At 41.1% G+C, this 22,427-nt stretch overlaps 1 protein-coding gene across 4 annotated transcripts in view; it reads right to left on the bottom strand.

Annotated features, from left to right (window-relative positions):
• Positions 1-5,784: 5,784 nt before the first annotated feature.
• TMCO3 (transmembrane and coiled-coil domains 3) overlaps positions 5,785-22,427 on the bottom strand; it is a 72,497-nt gene continuing 55,854 nt past the window's right edge. The window contains exons 11-13 of one of the 4 annotated variants that reach the window (XR_004001213.1): positions 19,242-19,321; positions 18,442-18,643; positions 5,785-6,089 (exon numbers count right to left, since the gene is read on the bottom strand). Coding sequence is in view for 2 of the 4 variants with exons in the window: in XM_030569041.1 (XP_030424901.1) it covers positions 15,637-15,750; positions 18,442-18,591; positions 19,242-19,321 (344 nt within the window). In the remaining 2 variants the exon portion in view is untranslated. Of the gene's footprint in view, positions 6,090-15,051; positions 15,751-18,441; positions 18,644-19,241; positions 19,322-22,427 lie in introns of those variants that run through there. The other 3 variants (XM_030569052.1, XM_030569041.1, XR_004001212.1) reach the window with 3 other exon arrangements.

Here is a 22,427-nt window from a genome sequence, read left to right as displayed (position 1 = left end):
CACCTGGGTGGTTTTTTCTTTATCACTATGGTATCTGCCCCAGAGCTTCAATGCTTGCTTCAGAGCAAGTCTTGACTGTTTCTCAGCACACTAATGCCTAACTCAGAATGCTCCTGTACTTTGCATTTCTCAGGTATTTTGGAGCATCAGCACCTGGTTGGTGTTCATGGTGCCAGAAATCTTTTAGTGTTGGTTTTTTCTATGCTTTGCTACTCGATTTTCTTTCAAGTATGTTTGTCAGTGTGGCAAAACTATGTACAAAATAGCCTCTTTTCTTTGCATCATCTACCTCAAGAGTTGACCACAATATGCAGAAATGCTTGATTTGCCTGCGGAATGATGTCACCTCATGCACTGAAGAAATATCCTAACTTGTGGCATTCCAGTTAGACTCTGAAAGTCCGAGTGATGCAGGCACAGATTGCTTCAAAGGGTAAGAATTTGAAAATAAATTCTATGTCAGCAAAGGATATTGAGCTCTCAAATTCAGTTCTCACCCATGTAAGAGCAGATCAAGCTCCCTACCCCCAATTAACCCAGTGGGGCAGCTTCATCACTGAAGTACCCTGTGCCAACATCAGCAAAGTCAATGACTCTGCCAAGCAACAGTTCCTTAGCACTCAAAGACAATGATGTGGCTCTACAGCTAATTGGATAAAGTAGACCTTCCAAACAAGAGGCTGAAGTAAAAAGGACCCCAGTGTACCTGGCAGGGGTGGCTCCAGGCACCAGCGCAGCAAGCGTGTGCCTGGGGCGGCAAGCTGGGGCGGCGTACTGGTCATCATGAGGGCGGAAGTCAGGGAGCCTTCGGCGGCGTTTCTGCGGGAGGTCCACTGATCCCACATGACCGGCAGATCACCCGTAGAACCACCGCAGAATCCACATGACCGGCGGACCTCCTGCAGAAACGCTGCCGAAGGCTCCCTGACTGCCATGCTTGAGGTGGCAAAAAACATAGAGCCGCCCCTGGCAGCTGGAAGCATTTTTTTTCATAGGTGGATTCATCTGATGCCAAATAGATCTCCACAGAGGAGAAGCACCAAAGCAGTGCCCCACAGAGGACAATCCTATTTTCCATAGGGGGCATGGTGAACCCCCACTTTGCAGAGGAAAGCCTGCCGGTTCCCCCTACACACACATACACGCTGGAGCCCCGAAACCCTCCTTTCACCCTGTAAAAGGAGAAGCCCTGACTCATCATTATGTGTCTTGAGAAAAAAAGATTGTAAGTACACCTCTACCTCAATATAACGCTGTCCTCGGGAGCCAAAAAATCTTATCGCGTTTGTCATAAACAGATAAGTAAGAGTTAATAGAACAGAAGTACTTCATATCTCTTTTGCCTGTAAAGGTTTAACAAGATCTGTGAGCCTGGCTGTCACCTGACCAGAGGACCAATCAGGGGACAGGATACTTTCAAATCTTGAGGGAGGGAAGTTTGTGTGTGTGCTGTTAGTGTTTGGTTGTTGTTCACTCTGGGGGCTCAGAGGGACCAGAAGTGCAACCAGGTTTCTCTCCAATCTCCCTGATACAGGTTCTTACAGATTCAGAATAGTAAGTACTAGGTAGATAAAACGAGTTAGGCTCATGTTTGTATTCTTTATTTGCAAATGTGTATTTGGCTGGGAGGAGTTCAAATGTGTATTTTGCTGAAAGGGTTTTAATTTGTACTTGTATACTTAGGCTGGGAGGGTATTCCCAGTGTCTATAGCTGAAAGACCCTGTAACATATTCCATCTTAAATTTACAAAGAGAATTTTTACTATTTTTTCTTTCTTTAATTAAAAGCTTTTCTTGTTTAAGAACCTGATTGTTTTTTTATTCTGGTGAGACCCCAGGGGACTGGGTCTGGATTCACCAGGGAATTGGTGGGGAGAAAGGAGGGAAGGGGGAGAGAGAGGTTATTTTCTCTCTGTGTTAGGATTACTTTCTCTCTCAGGGAGAGTCTGGGAGGAGGAGAGAGAAGGAGGGGGAAAGGTGAATTTTCCTCTCTGTTTTAAGATTCAAGGAGTTTGAATCACAGTGATCTTCCAGGGTAACCCAGGGAGCGGAAGCCTGGGAGAGGCAACGGTGAGGGAAAGGATTTACTTTCCTTGTGTTAAGATCCAGAGGGTCTGGATCTTGGGGGTCCCCGGGCAAGGTTTTGGGGGGACCAGAGTGTACCAGGCACTGGAATTCCTGGTTGGTGGCAGCGCTATAAGTACTAAGTTGGTAATTGAGCTTAGAGGAATTCATGCTGGTACCCCATCTTTTGGACGCTAAGGTTTAGAGTGGGGAATTATACCATGACAGCGTTATAGGTGAAACTGTGTTATATTGAACTTGCTTTGATCCACTGGAGTGTGCAGCCCTGCTGGCCCCCCCATATTATATCCAAATTTGTGTTATATCGCGTCGCATTATGTTGGGGTAGAGGTGTACATTGTTTAGTTGAGGTGAAAGGTGGATAGAGTCTATCTATATCCTTTAAGAATCTAATAGTCATGGGATTAGAAAACACCAATCTACCCCCTAACAGAGGGTGGAAAACTGAAACTGCAGCCAGGAGAACCCTTAGGGAACTAACTGAGAGACCTTGTTTGTTCAGGTATAGCAAATATTCCAGGATGTCCTGAAGTTTAGTCTGCAAGGAAAGGATGCCTCATTGCTAAGATCAGATGGAGAAACATGTTCATTTCATAAAGTAACATATCCTGTAGAAGGTTTTCTGCTGTTCAGTAAAATATTTTGGACCACCAGAGAGCAATCTGCTGCCTCAGGGAGGCAAGCAAGCAACTTCTCTGCAAATGTTGGCTGGATCCATCAGTTCAAGGAAGAAATCTTGCAGGTACATGAATCATCACGTCCAGCAGATGTCTTGATGAATGATACAGACTTTAACTACCCCTGCATGCACAAGAGATGGAGTATGGCATGCTGAGTACATGTGTGCAAACCATCATATGTCCTAGGAGTCTTAGGCAGTTTCTTACTTTCATCAGAGGGTGGGCCTGGAGGGCATTGCATAAATCCAGAATCTCTTCCAACTTGGACTGGGGCAAATAAGCCGTTACTGTATTTGAACTGAGAACAATCACAATAAACTCGATCATCTGTATTACAGGATTGACTTGCCCTTGTTGAGTATCAGACCTAAGGCACTGGATTTATCTGATGATGTTCTCTGTCTGTTGCTTGGAGCAGCCTCAAATCAATCCTTCTGAAGTCAGCAACCACTACTGTCATGCATTTTGTGAAGACCCTTGGGGCTGATGACAGCCCAAAAGGGAGGACTATACATTGATAATGAGCATTTGCATCCATGAAACTAGGCAATCTTTTGTGGCCTAGGTAGATAGTCACATGAAAATAAGCATCTTCAGCTTGAGGGCAGCATACCAATCGTTGTGATCCAGAGAAGAAATAATAGAAGCTAGGGAAACAATGCAAAACTTTGTATTTTTTAATGTATTTGTTTATTATTTTGTTGATCTAGGTAGGATAGGCCTCAGATCTCCTTTGGACTTTGGTGTGAAGAAATGATGAGAGTAAAACCCCTTTCCCCAATCTTTCGGAGGCACCTCATCTATGGCTCTCAACTTGAGAAGACGCTGTATTTCTTGTTTGAGAACAGCCTTGTGAGATTGGCCCTTGAAAAAGGGGCAAAGAAGGGGTGGGTGGAAGGAAGGAATGCAGAGAAATTGCAGAGTGTAATCCAGTCCCATGGTATTCAGAATCTACTGGTGTATTGTAACAAGGTTCCAAGCACTGAGGAACAATTGTTCCAAAAGGGAGGAGGAGAACAAGGTAGACCTGGATAGATTGATATGCTGACCTTGACCAAAGATCAAATAGACTGCCTCAGGGTGGATGGTTGTTTAGACAAAGCCAATGCAGAAGGAGGTGGTGGTGGCCTCCTTTGAGACTCACCTCACCTTTTAGCTTGTTCAGGCTGTCTTGGGAGACAGAATGTCTGCTTCTGTTGGAATTGAGAATGGTATTGTTTCCTCTTTGAAGATGGAATGTAGATGCCCAAAGGTGTATAAGTAGCCCTAGAATCCTTGAGGGAATGCAGGGCTTCATCTGTCTTATCTGAAAAGGGGTTAGTTTTCTCAAAAGGTAGATCTTTATCGTTTTTTGGAATTCCATAGGCATGCAGCAAAATTGCAACCAAGATGAGTGGCACTTAGTGACTGCAATTACCATCACTCTGGCTGCTGAATCTGCCATGTCAGGGGCTACTTGGAAGGATGTTCTCACCACCAGATGACCTATATAGACATTTCCTGAAACTCCCCCTTGGATTCCTCTGGTATTCTATCCAGGAATTTGGACATTGCATACCAGTTGAAGAAATCGTACCTAGCCAACAATGCTTGATGGTTGGCTCTACAAATGTGTAGGCTTGAAGTTAAATAAATCTTTCTACCAAATATGTCCAACTTTTTCAAGTCTCTATCCTTGTGGTAGACTTTGAATGCCTCTCTTAACTCTTTTCATTCACTGCAGTGAGCATCAAAGATATCAGGAGTCAGGGGAGAATAAAAATGTTCATGATCATTTGATGAGACCTGGTATCTGCACTCTGTTCTCTTAGCAATATGACGCATGATGAGGGGGTCTGCTATAGAAATTTTATAGATTCCAGTATAATAAGGTTCATTAATAGGTAATGCTACAGACACAATCAGAATTCAGCACCCCAAGCGGAGAACAGACGGTCTGAATCCCAAAGAGTAAGCAATTGAATCAACTAGCTGTATGCAATGTTACTGTGTATAAAATATGTTGAGAAGAAGGCTTTAATGAAAGCTTGTAATGTTCTGAACTTGATGGTCATTATAAAATATGTATAGAGACTGTTGTGAATCTATATGTATTTATGTATATAGAATACAGGGTACTATTCTCATTACTTGTTCTACAATTTAAAATATACCTCACAGCAGGGAGGGACTCCTCCCAAGCCTGGTGTTTACAGAAAACCAGACGCCACTAACAATTCATAGTTCAAGCCAGGAAAAGACAAATAATGTACGATTACAGTTAATGAGAAGACACTGAGACCCTGCCTATCAAGTTGAGGGAATTTCCCACTTGCTCTGAAAAACCATGAATTACCATAGTTTGAGAGAAAGGAAAATAAACCGCAAACCCTGTTAAAAGGGAAGGGCTTTGAAATGAAAGTCTTCCAAAACTGAGGGACAGTCTCAAAGACAGGGGACTGTTTATGATTGCAGTATCCCCCCTATAGCAGAGGGGCATGCTGCCAAACTGTTCAAAAGCAACAGGTAACTTGTATTAGAAAAGTTACATCTTCATGTTTATTTTCTTTGTAAACTGTATTTGTTTGCTTCCCTTGCTATTTCATCTTTGATTCAGTGATTTTTCTGTTTGTGATCAGGTGCCTGGATGTGCCACACTGAGAATGCTACACTCAGGGCAGACTGCAAGGAATAGGGCAGACAATTCCCAAAGCTGATGGTTTATTCTATTATTAGATTCACCAAGCTGATAACAAAACAGATTCTGTAATACCACACCAGTAAACAAGAAGCCAAATACAGTTCCCTTTAAGCATTCCAGCCTTTGACTCCAATCTAGACAGCCAAATCTAATACAGTGAGGAGTTATTGAAAACCTGATTCATCATATGTGAGGTTCACCAATTCCAAAGGACCGGACAATTATCCCCAAGTCAATATGAGTCTTGGATCTTACCCAGTAATCACAATGATGCCAATTCTTTAGTAACTAAAATTAAAGATTTAATAATAGGAAAAAGAAAAGAGTTGCAAATGGTTAAAAACTCAATATACACACAAATATGTGTAAAGTACTTAGGTGAGTTTCACAGCAGAGATGGTGAGGCTGCTGATTTGTAAAAGTCATTCTGGAATCAGTTTAAAGGGTTATAGGCCAATAGGCGGTGCAGAGTCTGTTCCAAGTCTTTCCATGCATTTTCCAGGTTATACCAAATCATTATGTGGGAGATCTTCATCTGGCAACTGATACTTTCCCTATTCAGAGTTTAAGCAGATGGCAGGATCAGGCCTGGGGCTTTCCTTTATAGCTCTCTAGCAAGCCTCTTGTCACAGCAGGACCTTCCCCTAAGGAAGAATAAACAGTGCATGTTGTCTGTGGACTGTTGCTTTGAAGCTAATCTTCTGTTTTCTATGCAGGCACAGGTAAACAAATTGCATTCATTCACATAAGGTAATTAGCCGGTATTTCATTATAGCATAGATAGTTAAGCTGAAGACAATGTAAATAATAATATTAATTTCCTGCAGTAACTTACACCTTTGATCTTGAGGTTAACTGAATCATCTGCATGCATAATATAAGGCAATTAAGACATGAAAGGGAATTAGCATCTACAAGCTAATCTGGTTATACTGTTAAACTTCTAAGGAGATATAGGTAAATAGACACTTACACTTAGCATCTACCCTTGATTTCTGTTACTACAAATAAATGGGTTAATGATTGCTGGCCTAGTACATCTCTTTGAAATTCACATATAAGTAGATTGTCTTGATTAAATTTCAGTGCCTCTTGTTAAGTTGTTATGGGTCATACCCAGGTTGGCTGGTCTGTCAGTGTCATACTATTAAATAAACCTTTTGTTTATTTTTACCCTAAGTGGTCTCTGTTGTGCAAACTATATGGAGTGTATGTGCCAAAGTGAACTGGTAACTGGGGGCAGGTTTCACACCTTTGGGGATGATGAACCAGAAGGGAAAAGTTGAGTATCTGGTAGTTAAGAAGTCAGGGTAGATGGATTTGGGGAGACTCGGGACTGTTGTGGTCACCCTGCAAGGAGTGACCAGGCTGGCGAAAGCCAGCATGAGACCTTTATGCTTGTGGGCTGGCTACTGGTGTCAGGATTCTGAACCATAACAGCACAGCATTAAGGCCACTCAAGGTTACACGGCAGGGTGTGACAGAACCCTTTATTGGTCTGGGTTGTCCCCAAAACATCACAGCTATCCTACCTAGAGCTGAGGTGTGGAATATGTGGATTTTTGTAGATTTTCTTGAACTAGCTCCACTTTTATGCCCAGAGAATTTGCTACCAGGTCTGCAACCATATGCACTACCTCTGGTACCAACAAAGTTGCCGGCATCTGCACCAAGGGAAGTGTTGGTGCCAGAATGTCCACATCCTTTTGCAGTAATGGTTAACCTGGCACTGAGAGACACAAAATGTCTTTGGCAGCCTTATATGCCTCTGGCATCACCAATGTCAACAATAGTAGTTGCACTGCAATGTGTACTGAAGCTGAAATTGAGGCAACAGTAGAAATTTATGCTGGTGTTGCTCTCAATGTCACCAAAAGATGGCAGTGGAGTCGACAGTTCCAACAAATAAGAATCAGTAGTCCATGGTATCGGGGAGCATTGAACTGGAGCTTGAACTTCAGTGCCCAGTCAGCTCCACGAGGCATCAGCTGAGGGAGACCAAGACTTCTTTGTAGAAGTCGTCTTAGACTCTGAAGCCCGAGGAAGTTCTGAGAACTCGTGCTTCTTGATCATGGATAAGATAGTTGTCTTCTTCCCAGCTCTGCTTGACAAGGACAGTCAGAGATCAGGAGGTGCACTCTGTGACATGCTGTATCCTGGGGGAACACTCTACACCCCCATATTCATCCTTGTAAAATGATTTTATGGTATCCAATGCAAAGTTTATGTTGGGTGTCTTCGGAAAGCTCATGATGCACTGAGCATGGTTGTTATAGTGATTGTTACAGTAATGTTACAGGTTATAATTTCATGTATGTAGTTATGAGGCTGAAAATATATCTTTGTCACTTACAATAAGCTTGGGCTTATTGTCAGAGCAGAGAGGCAGTTCACACCTTATCAGGGCAGGTATGGGACAAACACAGACCAGCCTCACAAGAACAAAGGACACTGGCCTAGACAGCAGCAAAAGAATCTGTTAGACTCTTGAGGGAATCACCCACCTTCCTTTGGTCAGTTTGGAACTGCGATGAGGTAATGCTCACTTGACTCTGAAGGTGTGGACAAAGCCAAGAGGGAAGAAAGGACATGATAAAAGGGAGAGACGTTTGCCATGCTCTTCCTCTCTCTTCCACCTACATCTACAGACACCACACCAAGCGACTGAAGCACTGATCAAAGGGGAGAGCCTGGCTGAAGAGCAACCAGCCAGCCTGTGGTAAGAAGCATCTAAGTTTGTAAGGACATTGAAAGTATTAAGATCAGCTTAGAATGTGTTCTGCTTTTATTTCATTTGACCACATCTGCCTTGTTATGCTTTGACTTATAATCACTTAAAATTTATCTTTATAGTTAATAAATCTATTTATTTATTCTGCTTGAAGCAGTGTGTTTGGTTTGAAATGTGTCAGAGACTCCCCTTGGGATAACAAGCCTGGTACATATCAATTTATTTGTTAAATTGACAAACTCATAACTTTGCAGCGTCCAGCGGGCATAACTGGACACTGCAAAATGGAGGCTCCTAGGGTTGTGTCCGGGACCTGAGATATTGGCTAGTGTCATTCAGTTGCACAATCCAATGAGCAGTTTACCTGCCAGAGGCTGCGCGTGAACAGCCCACCCATACTCATAGACTCATAGACTCTAGGACTGGAAGGGACCTCGAGAGGTCATCGAGTCCAGTCCCCTGCCCTCATGGCAGGACCAAATACTGTCTAGACCATCCCCGATAGACATTTATCTAACCTACTCTTAAATATCTCCAGCGATGGAGATTCCACAACTTCCCTAGGCAATCTATTCCAGTGTTTGACTACCCTGAGAGTTAGGAACTTTTTCCTAATGTCCAGCCTAAATCTCCCTTGCTGCAGTTTAAGCCCATTGCTTCTTGTTCTATCATTGGAGGCTAAGGTGAACAAGTTTTCTCCCTCCTCCTGATGACACCCTTTTAGATACCTGAAAACTGCTATCATGTCCCCTCTCAGTCTTCTCTTTTCCAAACTAAACAAACCCAATTCCTTCAGCCTTCCTTCATAGGTCATGTTCTCAAGACCTTTAATCATTCTTGTTGCTCTTCTCTGGACCCTCTCCAATTTCTCCACATCTTTCCTGAAATGCGGTGCCCAGAACTGGACACAATACTCCAGTTGAGGCCTAACCAGCGCAGAGTAAAGCGGAAGAATGATTTCTCATGTCTTGTTTACAACACACCTGTTAATGAATCCCAGAATCATGTTTGCTTTTTTTGCAACAGTATCACACTGTTCACTCATATTAAGCTTGTGGTCCACTATGACCCCTAGATCTCTTTCTGCCATACTCCTTCCTAGACAGTCTCTTCCCATTCTGTATGTGTGAAACTGATTGTTCCTTCCTAAGTGGAGCACTTTGCATTTATCTTTATTGAACTTCATCCTGTTTACCTCAGACCATTTCTCCAATTTGTCCAGATCATTTTGAATTTTGACCCTGTCCTCCAGAGCAGTTGCAATCCCTCCCAGTTTGGTATCGTCCGCAAACTTAATAAGCGTACTTTCTATGCCAACTTCTAAATCGTTGATGAAGATATTGAACAGAACCGGTCCCAAAACAGACCCCTGCGGAACCCCACTTGTTATACCTTTCCAGCAGGATTGGGAGCCATTAACAACTACTCTCTGAGTACGGTTATCCAGCCAGTTATGCACCCACCTTATAGTAGCCCCATCTAAATTGTACTTTCCTAGCTTATCTATAAGAATATCATGCAAAACTGTATCAAATGCCTTACTAAAGTCTAGGTATATCACATCCACCGCTTCTCCCTTATCCACAAGGCTCATTATCCTATCAAAGAACGCTATCAGATTAGTTTGACATGATTTGTTCTTTACAAATCCATGCTGGCTATTCCCTATCACCTTACCACCTTCCAAGTGTTTGCAGATGATTTCTTTGATTACCTGCTCCATTATCTTCCCTGGCACAGAAGTTAAACTAACTGGTCTGTAGTTTCCCGGGTTGTTTTTATTTCCCTTTTTATAGATGGGCACTATATTTGCCTCCTTCCAGTCTTCTGGAATCTCCCCTGTCTCCCATGATTTCCCAAAGATAATAGCTAGAGGCTCGGATACCTCTTCCATTAACTCCTTGAGTATTCTAGGATGCATTCCATCAGGCCCTGGTGACTTGCAGGCATCTAACTTTTCTAAGTGATTTTTTACTTGCTCTTTCCTTATTTTCTCTTCTAAACCTACCCTCTTCCCGTAAGCATTCACTATACTAGACATTCCTTCAGACTTCTCAGTGAAGACCGAAACAAAGAAGTCATTAAGCATCTCTGCCATTTCCAAGTCTCCCGTTACTGTTACCCCCTCCTCATTGAGCAGTGGGCCTACCCTGTCCTTAGTCTTCCTCTTGCTTCTAATGTATTGATAAAAAGTCTTCTTGTTTCCCTTTATTCCCATAGCTAGTTTGAGTTCACTTTGTGCCTTTGCTTTTCTAATCTTGCCTCTGCATTCCTGTGTTATTTGCCTATATTCATCCTTCGTGATCTGACCTAGTTTCTATTTTTTATATGACGCCTTTTTATTTTGTAGGTCACGCAAGATCTCAAGGGTAAGCCAAGGTGGTCTTTTGCCACATTTTCTATCTTTCCTAACCATCGGAATAACTTGCTTTTGGGCCCTTAATAGCGTCCCTTTGAAAAACTGCCAACTTTCCTCAGTTGTTTTTCCCCTCAGTCTTAATTCCCATGGGACCTTGCCTATCAGCTCTCTGAGCTTACCAAAATCTGCCTTCCTGAAATCCATTGTCTCTATTCTGCTGTACTCCCTTCTACCTTTCCTTAGAATTGCAAATTCTATGATTTCATGATCACTTTCACCCAAGCTTCCTTCTACTTTTAAATTCTCAACAAGTTCCTCCCTATTGGTTAAAATCAAGTCTAGAACAGCTTCCCCCCTAGCAGCTTTTTCAACTTTCTGAAATAAAAAGTTGTCTGCAATGCAGTGCAGGAACTTATTGGATAGTCTGTGCCCCGCGGTGTTATTTTCCCAACATATATCTGGATAGTTGAAGTCCCCCATCACCACCAAATCTTGGGCTTTGGATGATTTTGTTAGTTGTTTGAAAAAAAGCCTCATCCACCTCTTCCGCCTGATTTGGTGGCCTGTAGTAGACTCCCAGCACGACATCACCTGTGTTTTTTACCCCTTTTAGCCTAACCCAGAGACTCTCCACCCTTCCGTCTCCTATGTCCATCTCCACCTCAGTCCAAGTGTGTACATTTTTAATATATAAGGCAACACCTCCTCCCTTTTTCCCCTGTCTATCCTTCCTGAGCAAACTATACCCTCTACTCTTCACCCCTTCAAAAAAAAAGTAGTACTCAGTGGAATTAGTTGCCCACTCAGTACAAAAAGAATTTAGAGGGAATTTTGGCTGAGACCTCTCAGGAAGGAATGAGAGGAGCAGAGGAATGCTTCAGTAAAGAAGCAGGAGCCCTGGAATTTGAGGCAGTGGCATTAGCTGCCAGGGCATTTTTTGTAGAGAACTGCTAGGATTCAGATGAATACTACCTATCTTGGTTTCAGGAAAGCCTCAGATTTATTTAAAAGAAAAACCTTTATGCAAGTATAAAGTCTGTTTTAAAAACAAAATGACAAAATACATTTCTTGGTGATATGCTGCTCACCAAGACAAAATAAACATTGAGTGTCCATCATTGCAAGGAACAGCCACCTCACATAAACCATATTTAAAAATAAAGGATTTCTGATCAGCCATGAGGCTGAAGACCCAGTACCAGGTGAAGAAAAGTTAAAAAAAAAATTCACACAACTAAAGCTTACATAAATATTCCCACACTAATTAACCCAAACTAAACATAACTATACAATTTCTCCTGAAGAAGCACAAGTACAACAGATAGGCACTGCTCTCTCTGTTCCATCTCGCAGCCACTGGTGTTAAGGAACTCATGGTCATTGGCCTTGTTCCACCTTTTATGCCCTCAGGTTGGTGGAATAGTGCAGGCGAGGCCCAATGGACACTACTAGCCAGAATTCCAATTTCAAGCGTATGCACACCAGAAGTGGAATACATATAGACAAGCACTCAAAGAATGGTAAATTATTTTAAACAAATGTATGGTAATGCTGCCAGTCTATTTCAATTACAGTAACTCCACACTTAACATCCTCCCACTTAACGTTGTTTCAAAGTTATGTCACTGCTCAATTAGGGAACATGCTCATTTAAAGTTGTGCAATGCTCCCTTATAACGTATTTGGCTGCCTGCTCTGTTCACTGCTTGTAAGATTCTGTGGAAGAGCAGCGACTTTACAAGGGAGCATTGCACAAGTTTCTCTTCTCCGCCTCCTCCCCCTCCCTCCCAGCGCTTCCTCCACTGCCAAACAGCTGTTTGGCAGTACTTAGGACTTTCTGAGAGGGAGAAGGAGGAGTGGGGGAAGCACTGCATCTCCGCTCTTCCCCCTCCCTCCCAGAAAGTCCTAAGCACAAAATGCTGGGAGGGGACGAGCAGGGAAGTGCCATGGCTCTGCTCCTCCTCCTCCCTCCCAGAAAGTCCTAAGTGCCACTAAATAGCTGTTTGGCGGTGCTCAGAATTTTGGGGAGAGGGGGAAGGAGCGGGGATGCGGCTGCTCTGGAGAGGAGGTGAAGTGGCGGTGGGAAGAGGTGAGCCTGAGTGGAGCAGGGACAGGAAGAGGTGGGCCTGGAGCATCCCCCAGCAAAGTCGGCACCTGTTCTTCACCGGGGAAGCTGCAGCTGCTGCTGCAAAGGTGCTTCCTAGCGTTCTTGCCTGCAGTGGGCTTGCCTGTGTGGGCTAAGCCCGGGGCACTTCCCAACCATCTGTACAGTACTGTCCAGTATATAATGCCTTTCATCTGCCCAAAAACATTTCCATGGAACCTAACCCCCCACATTTACATTAAATCTTACGGGAAAACTGGATTTGTTAAAAATTGTTTCACTTAATGTTGCATTTTTCAGGAACATAACTACAACATTAAGTGAGTAGTTACTGTACTTTTATAATTTGAATGTCAAATACTGATCTGCAACTGAAAACTATAGCTGAAATTAATGAAAAATTTAAAATAAAGAGTCTTCAAAGTTTTTCTGTTAAAGATGGTATGTTTATTAATTGAACAGTGCTTCAGGTGGTAGATTTTTTTAGATTTCATTAGCAAGCTAAGAAATTCTACAATACATATTTAATGTGCATTTTTCTATTTTTGACTCACAAAAATGGTATTTCATATGGCAGTGTAATAGTAGATGTAAAATGCTGACAAATTACATCTTTCTATTTTAATAAAAACATTTGCTGTTTTTTTTTTAAACAGAAGAAATCACTAAAGCTAAATCTCCAGACTTTGTCAGAGTAAACTACATTCTGTTAGTCAGCTCATTCTATGACATTTAAAGAGCGGGCTTTCACAAAGTTTACTCTACTACACAGACTAAATTATAAGAATTTGTTAAAACAGAAGCACATACATATATCAGCACAAATTAAAAACATTTTATATTAATATCACTAAAGTTTGTATTTTATTCAGTATAAATTTAAAGTTTTGAGTTATGCATGTTCTCAAAACACATCCAAATTATCCCTTCTTTTGTGCAACATAATTTACACAAAATCATTTTTAATGTAGAATAAGTTATCTACTTTCATCCTAAAGAACTTTCAGAGAATCACTGAAATGTTTTCATATCTATTTTCAGTTCTGAAATATTTAGGCGCTCTTTTCCTACTATTTTATTTTGGTCTCAATTAATTAAAAAAGTGTAAACAATCAGTATAACAATAAATCAATAACAGGAGATGTTGATAATTGGTGTCAGTCTTAAAAACAATTTAAAAGTCACGACACCATCTGATTACAGTTAACTTTTAGTCACAAATGTAGTCAATAAATATGAGAACAAATTAAAATGAATTAAAGTTACAATCCTAAGCAAATACATAACATCTGCTTTAAGAGGTATAACAAAAATCAAGATACTGGCTGTATCACCTGGGGGTATATATTTTAATGGTTAAAATAGCTGAAAGCTAGAGTTGTTAAAGCTCGTCTCTGCCTTAAAGGGCTAGAGTTTACACACTACTGTATGTACACACACACCCCTCTACCCTGATATAACACTGTCCTCGGGAGCCAAAAAAATCTTACTGCATTATAGTGAAACCGTGGTATATCAAACTTGCTTTGATCCATTGGAGCGCACAGCCCCGCCCCCCAGGAGCGCTGCTTTACCGCGTTATATCTGAATTCGTGTTATATCAGGTCACGTTATATCGGGGTGTTGTCAGAGGTGTTTTGTCAGTGTTGTCAAGAGGTGTTGTCAGATGCTACCAGTGTGGTGCTCTGCTCTCTCCTTGTTGGTATCACTCGGCTGCGTGCATGTGCTCGCCCTGTATGCTGCTCCAGCTCTGCAGATAGCTGACACAGCAGACACGACGAGAACCCCCAATGACAACAGATTCTAGTAAGGTGCAAGGCACGTCGACCAGGTTTATTGCCTTATGGACACAATTGCAGTTCCCTGTAGGTTTCTTAGCCTAATTCAGAGCGTACTATGAGAAAGTGCCTCTTGACAATGGACTCGACTCAATCAGTGGCGGGACTTTCCACTGCCCCCTCGGCCGGACAAAGACACCGCCCCAAGGATGCATTCTTATACACAGGTTTTAATGCATGTACTGTCAACAAGTTACACATCACTCCTGACGTATTGAGGTGCAACACCTCTACGCAGCAAGGTACAACCACTCTACGTAATAAGGTGCCGCCTCTCACCTTGTACATGTTGGTTTGAACAAAACAACTCTATCCATATTACCCTTTTGCCCCTGTCATTGGGATGGGTCAGTCTGTTCCTTGTTATCTGTGTGGAATGTGCAAGTATGTGAATGTTTTGATCTCTAGTGTTCAGTACCTTTTAGGTACGAATCTTCTTGCAGCATCAGCCCTTTCCTTGCCAGTTTCTGTGAGCAGGGCCTGCCTCTGGCTCACAGCTTCACTTTGCTTTATGTTAGCAAAATCTTGACCATTACTTTAGTTCAGGCCTTAGGCCTCATACCAGGCCTCTAATACCAAGGTTTACATCTTAGGGCCTCCTCTTACTACACGGGGTAGAGGTGTGTGTGTGTGTGTGTACAGTTTGTGACTGATGTCAGACCAGCATTTTAACTCTTGAACGTACAATTAACTTTCTCAAGGGTTATTTTAAGACAGTACCATGGGCACCATAAAATAACTTTTATTTTCTATTTTTTAATTCCCCTCTTTTTCTTTTTCTTCTTTTTAAACAAAATTTTGTGATGAATCAACAGCAGAAGATGAAAATCAATGCAATAAAAAGGCACATACTGGCAAAATACTCAAGGTGATTACATGATGCAATATTTAAAAAAATAATTTCTACTCTAACTGATTGGATCCAAATAAAAAATTATTCTGGCAGATTCGAATGTGTGACAGCATTTTGTAAAAGCTGTGCAATCATTAAAATACCAACCTTTTTTTAATGCAGTGTTTTGTTTCTTAAAATCAGTATCAGAACCAAGTGCATGTTTAGAGGAATATCAAAACCTCCTGTTTTCTACCTGCATAAAAACACATTGAGCAATGAGGAGATTCTTTCCAAAGCAATTTTATTATTTCCATACAAGTCTTGTCAGGTACTTGATCGTCTTTCTGGTCTTGGTACACATTTCATAGTTGCAGCTCTCCACAGTGCTGGGGCAAGCAAAAGACTTAGAGTAGTTACACTCAGAATAAGGAGATATACCTGAAAGTTGGAGATCAGAATGGAATTACTTCTCTACAGTTCATATTCATAGTTGTGCAATAAACTAATGAAGGGGTGGGAAGGTTAATGAGATATGCCAATTAGGAAATTTCTGGACCACTTTTCATAGAGGCCTCAGATTGGCCTCTAACTCTGTGCCTGCAATTGCACATGCAAATGTATACACATATTAAGTAGTGAAATGCAAATAATTATTGGTATATTTACAGGACAATTTTAAAAATGCAGTCCATGGGATTCAATAAGGGACAAGACCAAAGGCCAAGTACCAACTACACTCAAAAATTCTATATTTGGTGTTAATTAACACCAAAGCGTGCTAGCCATTTTACAGATAAAAAATCAAGTGGGGTCTGGCAGGGATCAGACCTAGGTTCTGTTCTGTTCAATTTCTTTATAAATTATTTAGATAATGGCATAGACAGTACATGCATAAAGTTTGTGGATTATACCAAGATGGAAAGGGCGGCAAGTGCTTTGGAGAATAGGATTAAAATTCAAAATCATCTGGACAGACTGGAGAAATGGTTTGAAGTAAACAGGATGTAATTCAATAAGGACAAATGCAAAGTACTACACTTAGGCCTGGTCTACAGTAGGGGGAGGGGTCGATGTAAGATACGCAACTTCAGCTACATGAATAGCGTAGCTGAAGTCAAAGCATCTTATTTCAAATTATCTCCCGTCCTCACGGCACGGGATTGACAGCTGTGGCTCTCCACTCTGGTGGAGTTCTGGAGTCAACGGGAGCGCGTTCGGGGATTGATATATCGTGTCTAGATGAGACGCGATATATTGATCCCCGATAAAGCGATCGCTACCTGCCAATCCGACAGGTAGTGTAGACATACCCTTAGGAAGGAATGCTCAATTGCACACATACAAAATGGGAAATGACAGCTTAGGAAGGAGTACTGTGGAAAGGGATCTGGGCTTGAAGTGGATCACAAGCTAAATATGAGTCAGCAGTGTAAGAATGTCGCAAAAAACGCAAGCATTCTGGGATGTATCAGTAAGAGTATTGTAAGCAAGACACGAGAAGTAATTCTTCCATTCCATTCTATGCTGCTAAGGCCTCAAGTGGAGCAGTGTGTCCAGTTCTGGGTGCCATATTTCAGGAAAGATGTGAACAAACTGGAGAAATTCCAGAGAATAGCAACAAAAATGATTTTAAAAGTCTAGAACTAATGACTTATGAGGAAAGATTTAAAAAATTGGGTTTGTTTAGTCTCGAGAAGAGAAGACTGAGGGGGGACATGATAAGTTTTCAAGTACATAAAAGGTTGTTACAAGGATGAGGTGAAAAACTCTTCTCCTTAATCTCGGATATTAGGACAAGAAGCAATGGGCTTAAATTGCAGCAAGGGAGTTTAGGCTGGACATTAGGAAAAACTTCCAAACTGTCAGGGTGGCTAAGCATTGGAATAAATTGCCTAGGGAGGTTATGGAATCTCTGTCACTACAAGTTTTTAAGAACAGGTTAGACAAACACCTGTTAGGAACAGCCTAGTTATTACTTACTCCTGCCTTGAGTGCAGGGGTCTGGACTAGATGACCTATTGAGGTCCCTTCCAATCCTAGATTTCTATGATTCTATGTAAAATTATCTGGGGGAACAAAGATAGGAAAGGTGCCATAATTCTTGGTCTCAGAACTCACAAAAACAAACAACAACAAGAACTCCATGCACGCACAAGCAGGCCCCAAACTTTCATTGTGATCTCTGTTTGCACAGGCTGCAACTATTTTATTCAAGTGCAGTTTTTATAACTTCATGTTATGGAGGGGAGCATAGGGCCATTAGTCAGAATGCATATATAATACACTATGTTTTTATGTTTCCCTTATATGTAACTGGCCCCAACAGCAATATAGCCTACTGCTATCACAGAATAAAGTTCTTTAGCTCAAGTAGTAGATTTATTTATATTGTTTTTTGTGCTGAGATTGTGGGCTCAATTTCTATTGACAAACTTATTACGTTTGCAGCCACAATTCATTACAGCACATACAAGCTTTCCCTCTAGAGAACAAGGTTCTAATAGCTTGAAAATGAAAATACATCTGATGGTCTCACTGTAGTACATGTTTAGCTGGCCATTTTTGCTTAAAAGGATTTAAGCCAACACATTTTGTAAATCAAGATTAAGGTATGCTGACAGATGTGTTTGGGAAACTAGTACATCTCCTGTCACACGCTCTGTACTGTAGGCCAATGTTATTTCATTAATCTTTTTCAATAATGATCAGTTACATATATATCTATGATATTTTAAAGGGTCTTCAATCTTAGCTTTAATAATTTGGGTGTCATCAGAAATTCTCCATCAAGTACAAAACTTTATAGCTGTTCATTCTTTATAGAATTAAAGACTGTGCTAAATTAAAACAAAGTTACCCAAAAGGGAAAGCTGCATTTTAAAAATATGGAAGCCCAACATGAAATTATATGAATGATAAAGAAATTATTTAGATAAGTTATATTTATGAAAGACTTGCATGCATCAAATATCTTCTGATTTATGCAGGCCTATTTCATTTAGTCAGCATGTGCAAGATGATACCAAAAGATTACCAATTTAGACTGTATGTTTCAGATACAATATAGTATCAAAACCCAATCAACTACTCAGTTACTAAAAATGAAGTGGATATCTATAAATAGCTCACCTCTCGAGAAATGATTCCTGCTCTGCGTGCTCTACTTCCCAGAACAAAAGAAAACTCACTGACTTGTGCCAGCCCTGCTGAGACAATCCATTTGATATACTGGCTGCTCTTTGGAAGAATCAGAGAAAGGACAAGCACTGCCAAAACAAACTTTAGAAAACAGTTTGTTTTTAGAAGTATGGTAGATAAAACAGCATGCTCTCTGTAATCAATACAATAACAGTTATATCAGGTACTCTATTACCATGTATTGTTTCAGAAGACCATTGTGCTAGTCAACAGTTACTATGCATTTAAACACTTAAATAGCAGCTGTCCTTCATACAGTCTAAAAGTAGTACAGAATTTGGTATAGTGAAAACATTTGATAATGCTTGCATACATCCCACAAAGTCTAAATTTAACTGCCCCCCTTTAATGTTAAAAAATCCCATTAAATACTGGAGTCTCACATCAAAATATAACTTTAAGTAAAAATTACAGAACATCTAGCAAAAACTGATATTAAATACATTCTTCAGTAATATCACTTTATATATTTCCCTAGTTTACAGGGGTGTTGCAAGGATAAATACATCAAATACTGTGAAGTTCTTTGAGATCAATTGATGAAAAGTACTAGGTATTATTATTATAATATAAAAATATTTACTATATCTCAAACACACAGTATTCAGAAGAAATCTTTGCCAAAACGACAATTGTATATTTAAGCATGTATGTTTAAATATTATGCAGATTACATGGCATGCAGCACTTAAAATACCTATGTTATCAAAGGATAAAGAAAAAAAAGATACCTTCATTATTACCACTGATAATGTAAGAAATAGCAAGACTGTGAGTTCATAAATTACAAAGGTGGGGAAAACATGAAGCCCTGTAAGAGAAACCGAGAATGGGTTACAAATATTATTGCTTTACCATTTTATTTTCCAGTAATAGTGAATATAACACAAGAACATTTACATGTAAATTTCTAAACAAACATAGGATTCCATATTTTTCTCCGCACATACCCAGCAACCTTCCAGGTTCAAACCCAGGCTCGTTCCCAGTAATTTACCTCCCCCTCCCTCAGCTCCTCCATTACCCCAATTCCTCCAAGCCTTTGCACTGCTTCTGAGAGGTGCAGGAAATATGGTTCTGTTTTGTAGTTTAAATTAATTATTACTCAGCGTTCTGTATTAATATGCCTAGTAAGGAATCTATTTGTCAAAAAACAGTTCCTGAATCTTTTTTGTCGTCTGTATTGTTACAGACATACTTGCCGACAGGTATTTTGACATAAATGACCAAAAATAATTGGAACTGGTGTGATTATATTGTGTTATTTTGACAAATAAAATATGCAGAATTTTGCAGAATCTGAAAATACTGTGCACAGAATTTAATTTTTTGGCACACAATTCCCTCAGGATTACACAGGTATATACGGCTGTGATGTACCAGGGGAGGGATAGCTCAGTGGTTTGAGTATTGGCCTGCTAAACCCAGGGTAGTGAGTTCAGTCCTTGAGGGGACCACTTAGGGATCTGGGGCAAAAATTGGTCCTGCTAGTGAAGGCAGCGGGCTGGACTCAATGACCTTTCAAGGTCCCTTCCAGTTCTAGGAGATTGATATAATCTCCAATTATCACTTATTATCATCATGGACAAACTGCACTTGGTTCCTTCTCAATCCCATGTAAAAAAAGATTCAGAAGTAGTGGAGCATCCATATGAACATACATCTTGAAGAACTCCAGGTACTGTACAAAATAAGTAACCTTTCCTTTTTTGAGTTATGTCCTTACATGCGCTCCACTTCAGGTGCCCTATGAGCAGTACTCCTCAAAAGGAGGTGGGTGTTTTGGAGCAGGGTCTAAGACTGTCTGGAAGGCAGCAATTCCAATGGGCGGCATCTGCCTGAGATACATGCACTAAAACATACTACTTTGAGAAAGTGTGGATGGAAGCCCATGTAGCAGCTCTGCAAATTTTTACAATAGGTAATTTTTTTTTAGTAAGGGTACAGAAGTGGACTGAGATCTGGAGGATGGGCTAGAGCCCAAATAGGGCACTGGACATTAGCATCCTTGCAGCAGGAGAGAATTCAACTACAAACCCATTTGGAATATCTTTGGGTGAACACAGATATCCCTTTAACTCTGTCTGTGAAAGAGATAAATAAACTAAGAGAGACATGAAAGGATCGAGTCCTGTCCAAATAAAAGGCTAATAAAAGGTGAAGAGCGGCGTCCTCCCTGAACCAATGAGTTTTAGGATAAAAAACTGGTACATTAATATGAAAACACAAGGTCACTAGTGGTAAGAACCAGGGATGTCGTCAGAGAAATACTTTGCCTTTAAAGAAAAAACTCTGTAGGAAAGATCAACCATCAATCCTTTTGCTCACCAACTATGTGAGCAAGGGGATAGCCGCCAGGAAAGTGGTTTTCATGGATAACTATACAAGCAAGCAAGTGGCCCATGGCTCATAGGGAGGTTTCAACTGAGTGTTCAGTATCAAATTCAAATCCCATGCTATGGTGGGCTTCTCCACCTGAGGAAACATATTAGATAATCCGCTGAGGAACTCTGAAGTTACAGGATGAGTTAACACCAAACACACTTCCACAGGAGAATGAAACCCACTGATGGCTGTTAGGTGAACAATAACAGAACTCAGAGAAAGGCCTGTGTTCTTTAAACTGAAAAGCTTCTCTATAATCTCCAAGAGGAGAGAGCTGGGAGGAGACAGTTGTTGTTGCATACCCCCAATGGTAAAATCTCTTCATTTCTGCAGATAAGTTTTTCTAGTTGATTCTTTTCTGGCATTCAACAGTACCTGTTGAACCTCTATAGAATAGGAGAATTCTATTCCCAAGAAGCAACCAGCAATCAAGCTTTGATTCATAGAATGTTCAGGTTGGGATGAGGAATGTTTCCCAAGTCCTAAGTGAGAAGATTGGGCATTGACAGAAGATTGATAGCAGGGTGAGATGAGAGACAAATTAGGTAAGGAAACCATGCCTGCCTCAGCCAAGACAGCACAATCACGGTAACTTTGGCTTTGTTATGTATAATCTTGTGTAGGACTCTGAGGATGAGAGGTGTTGGAAGACAGCATAGAACAAGTTATTTGACCAGGAGATGTGAAAGGCATCCCCCAAGGAATGACAACCTAGACCGCTTCTTGAGCAAAATGGTTTCTTGGTGGTGGTGGCATTCTGGAGGCCAGGTATGCAAACAGTTGAATTAAGGATGTGATGGTCTACACAGCAGTTCCATAGCTTTATTGCTTCTGCATGAAGGGAAGGGGATCTCGCTTCCCCAGAGAATTTATGTAATATATACTGGTCCCATTGTCTGACATTCTAACAGATTGTCCTTTGATCATACAAAGGAATTGTTGACAGGCACCTCTGATGGCCCTCAGTGCCAGAAGGTTAAAAGATTCCTGGGAGGTTCACCTGCCCTGAATAGTGTGCTCTTGATGAGCTCCCCATCCTAGAAGGGAGGCATGAGAAACAATAGTGATGGTGGGGGGTGGATGGGTGAAGGGCACTTTCCTGAGATTCTTCCACCAGTCAAGGGTATGTGACGAGGAATGGAGAGCAACTTGTTCAATCTTTGTCTGTTGGACAGGCCTAGAAGCAGCAGAGTTATAACCTGGCATGTGACGTAGGGAAGGTACATGCTGCCATGTGGCTGAGGAGCTGCAGATAAGTCCTGGCAGTTATCTGAGGACTCATCTGGACTTGCATAAACCAAATTTGTTAATATAGTAAATTGATCTTTGGTAGGTAAGGCCTGGATTTGTAGCATCCAGAATGGCCCCCACGAATTCTAGTAGCTGAACTGGTGAGAGAGAGGACTTCTCAGTATTAAAATGAAGCCCTAGCATGTTGAACAGAGTCACAGCTTTCATGATGGCGACTTGAACCTTGATGTAGGAACATCCTTCAAGTAGACAAATCAAACTTGGTGAAGACAACTACTCCC

Source organism: Gopherus evgoodei, chromosome 1, assembly GCF_007399415.2.
Source record: "Gopherus evgoodei ecotype Sinaloan lineage chromosome 1, rGopEvg1_v1.p, whole genome shotgun sequence".
Taxonomy (NCBI): Eukaryota; Metazoa; Chordata; order Testudines; family Testudinidae; genus Gopherus; species Gopherus evgoodei.
The sequence above is the reverse complement of the archived record's forward strand: the minus strand, read 5'-3'. Positions and strand labels throughout refer to the sequence as shown.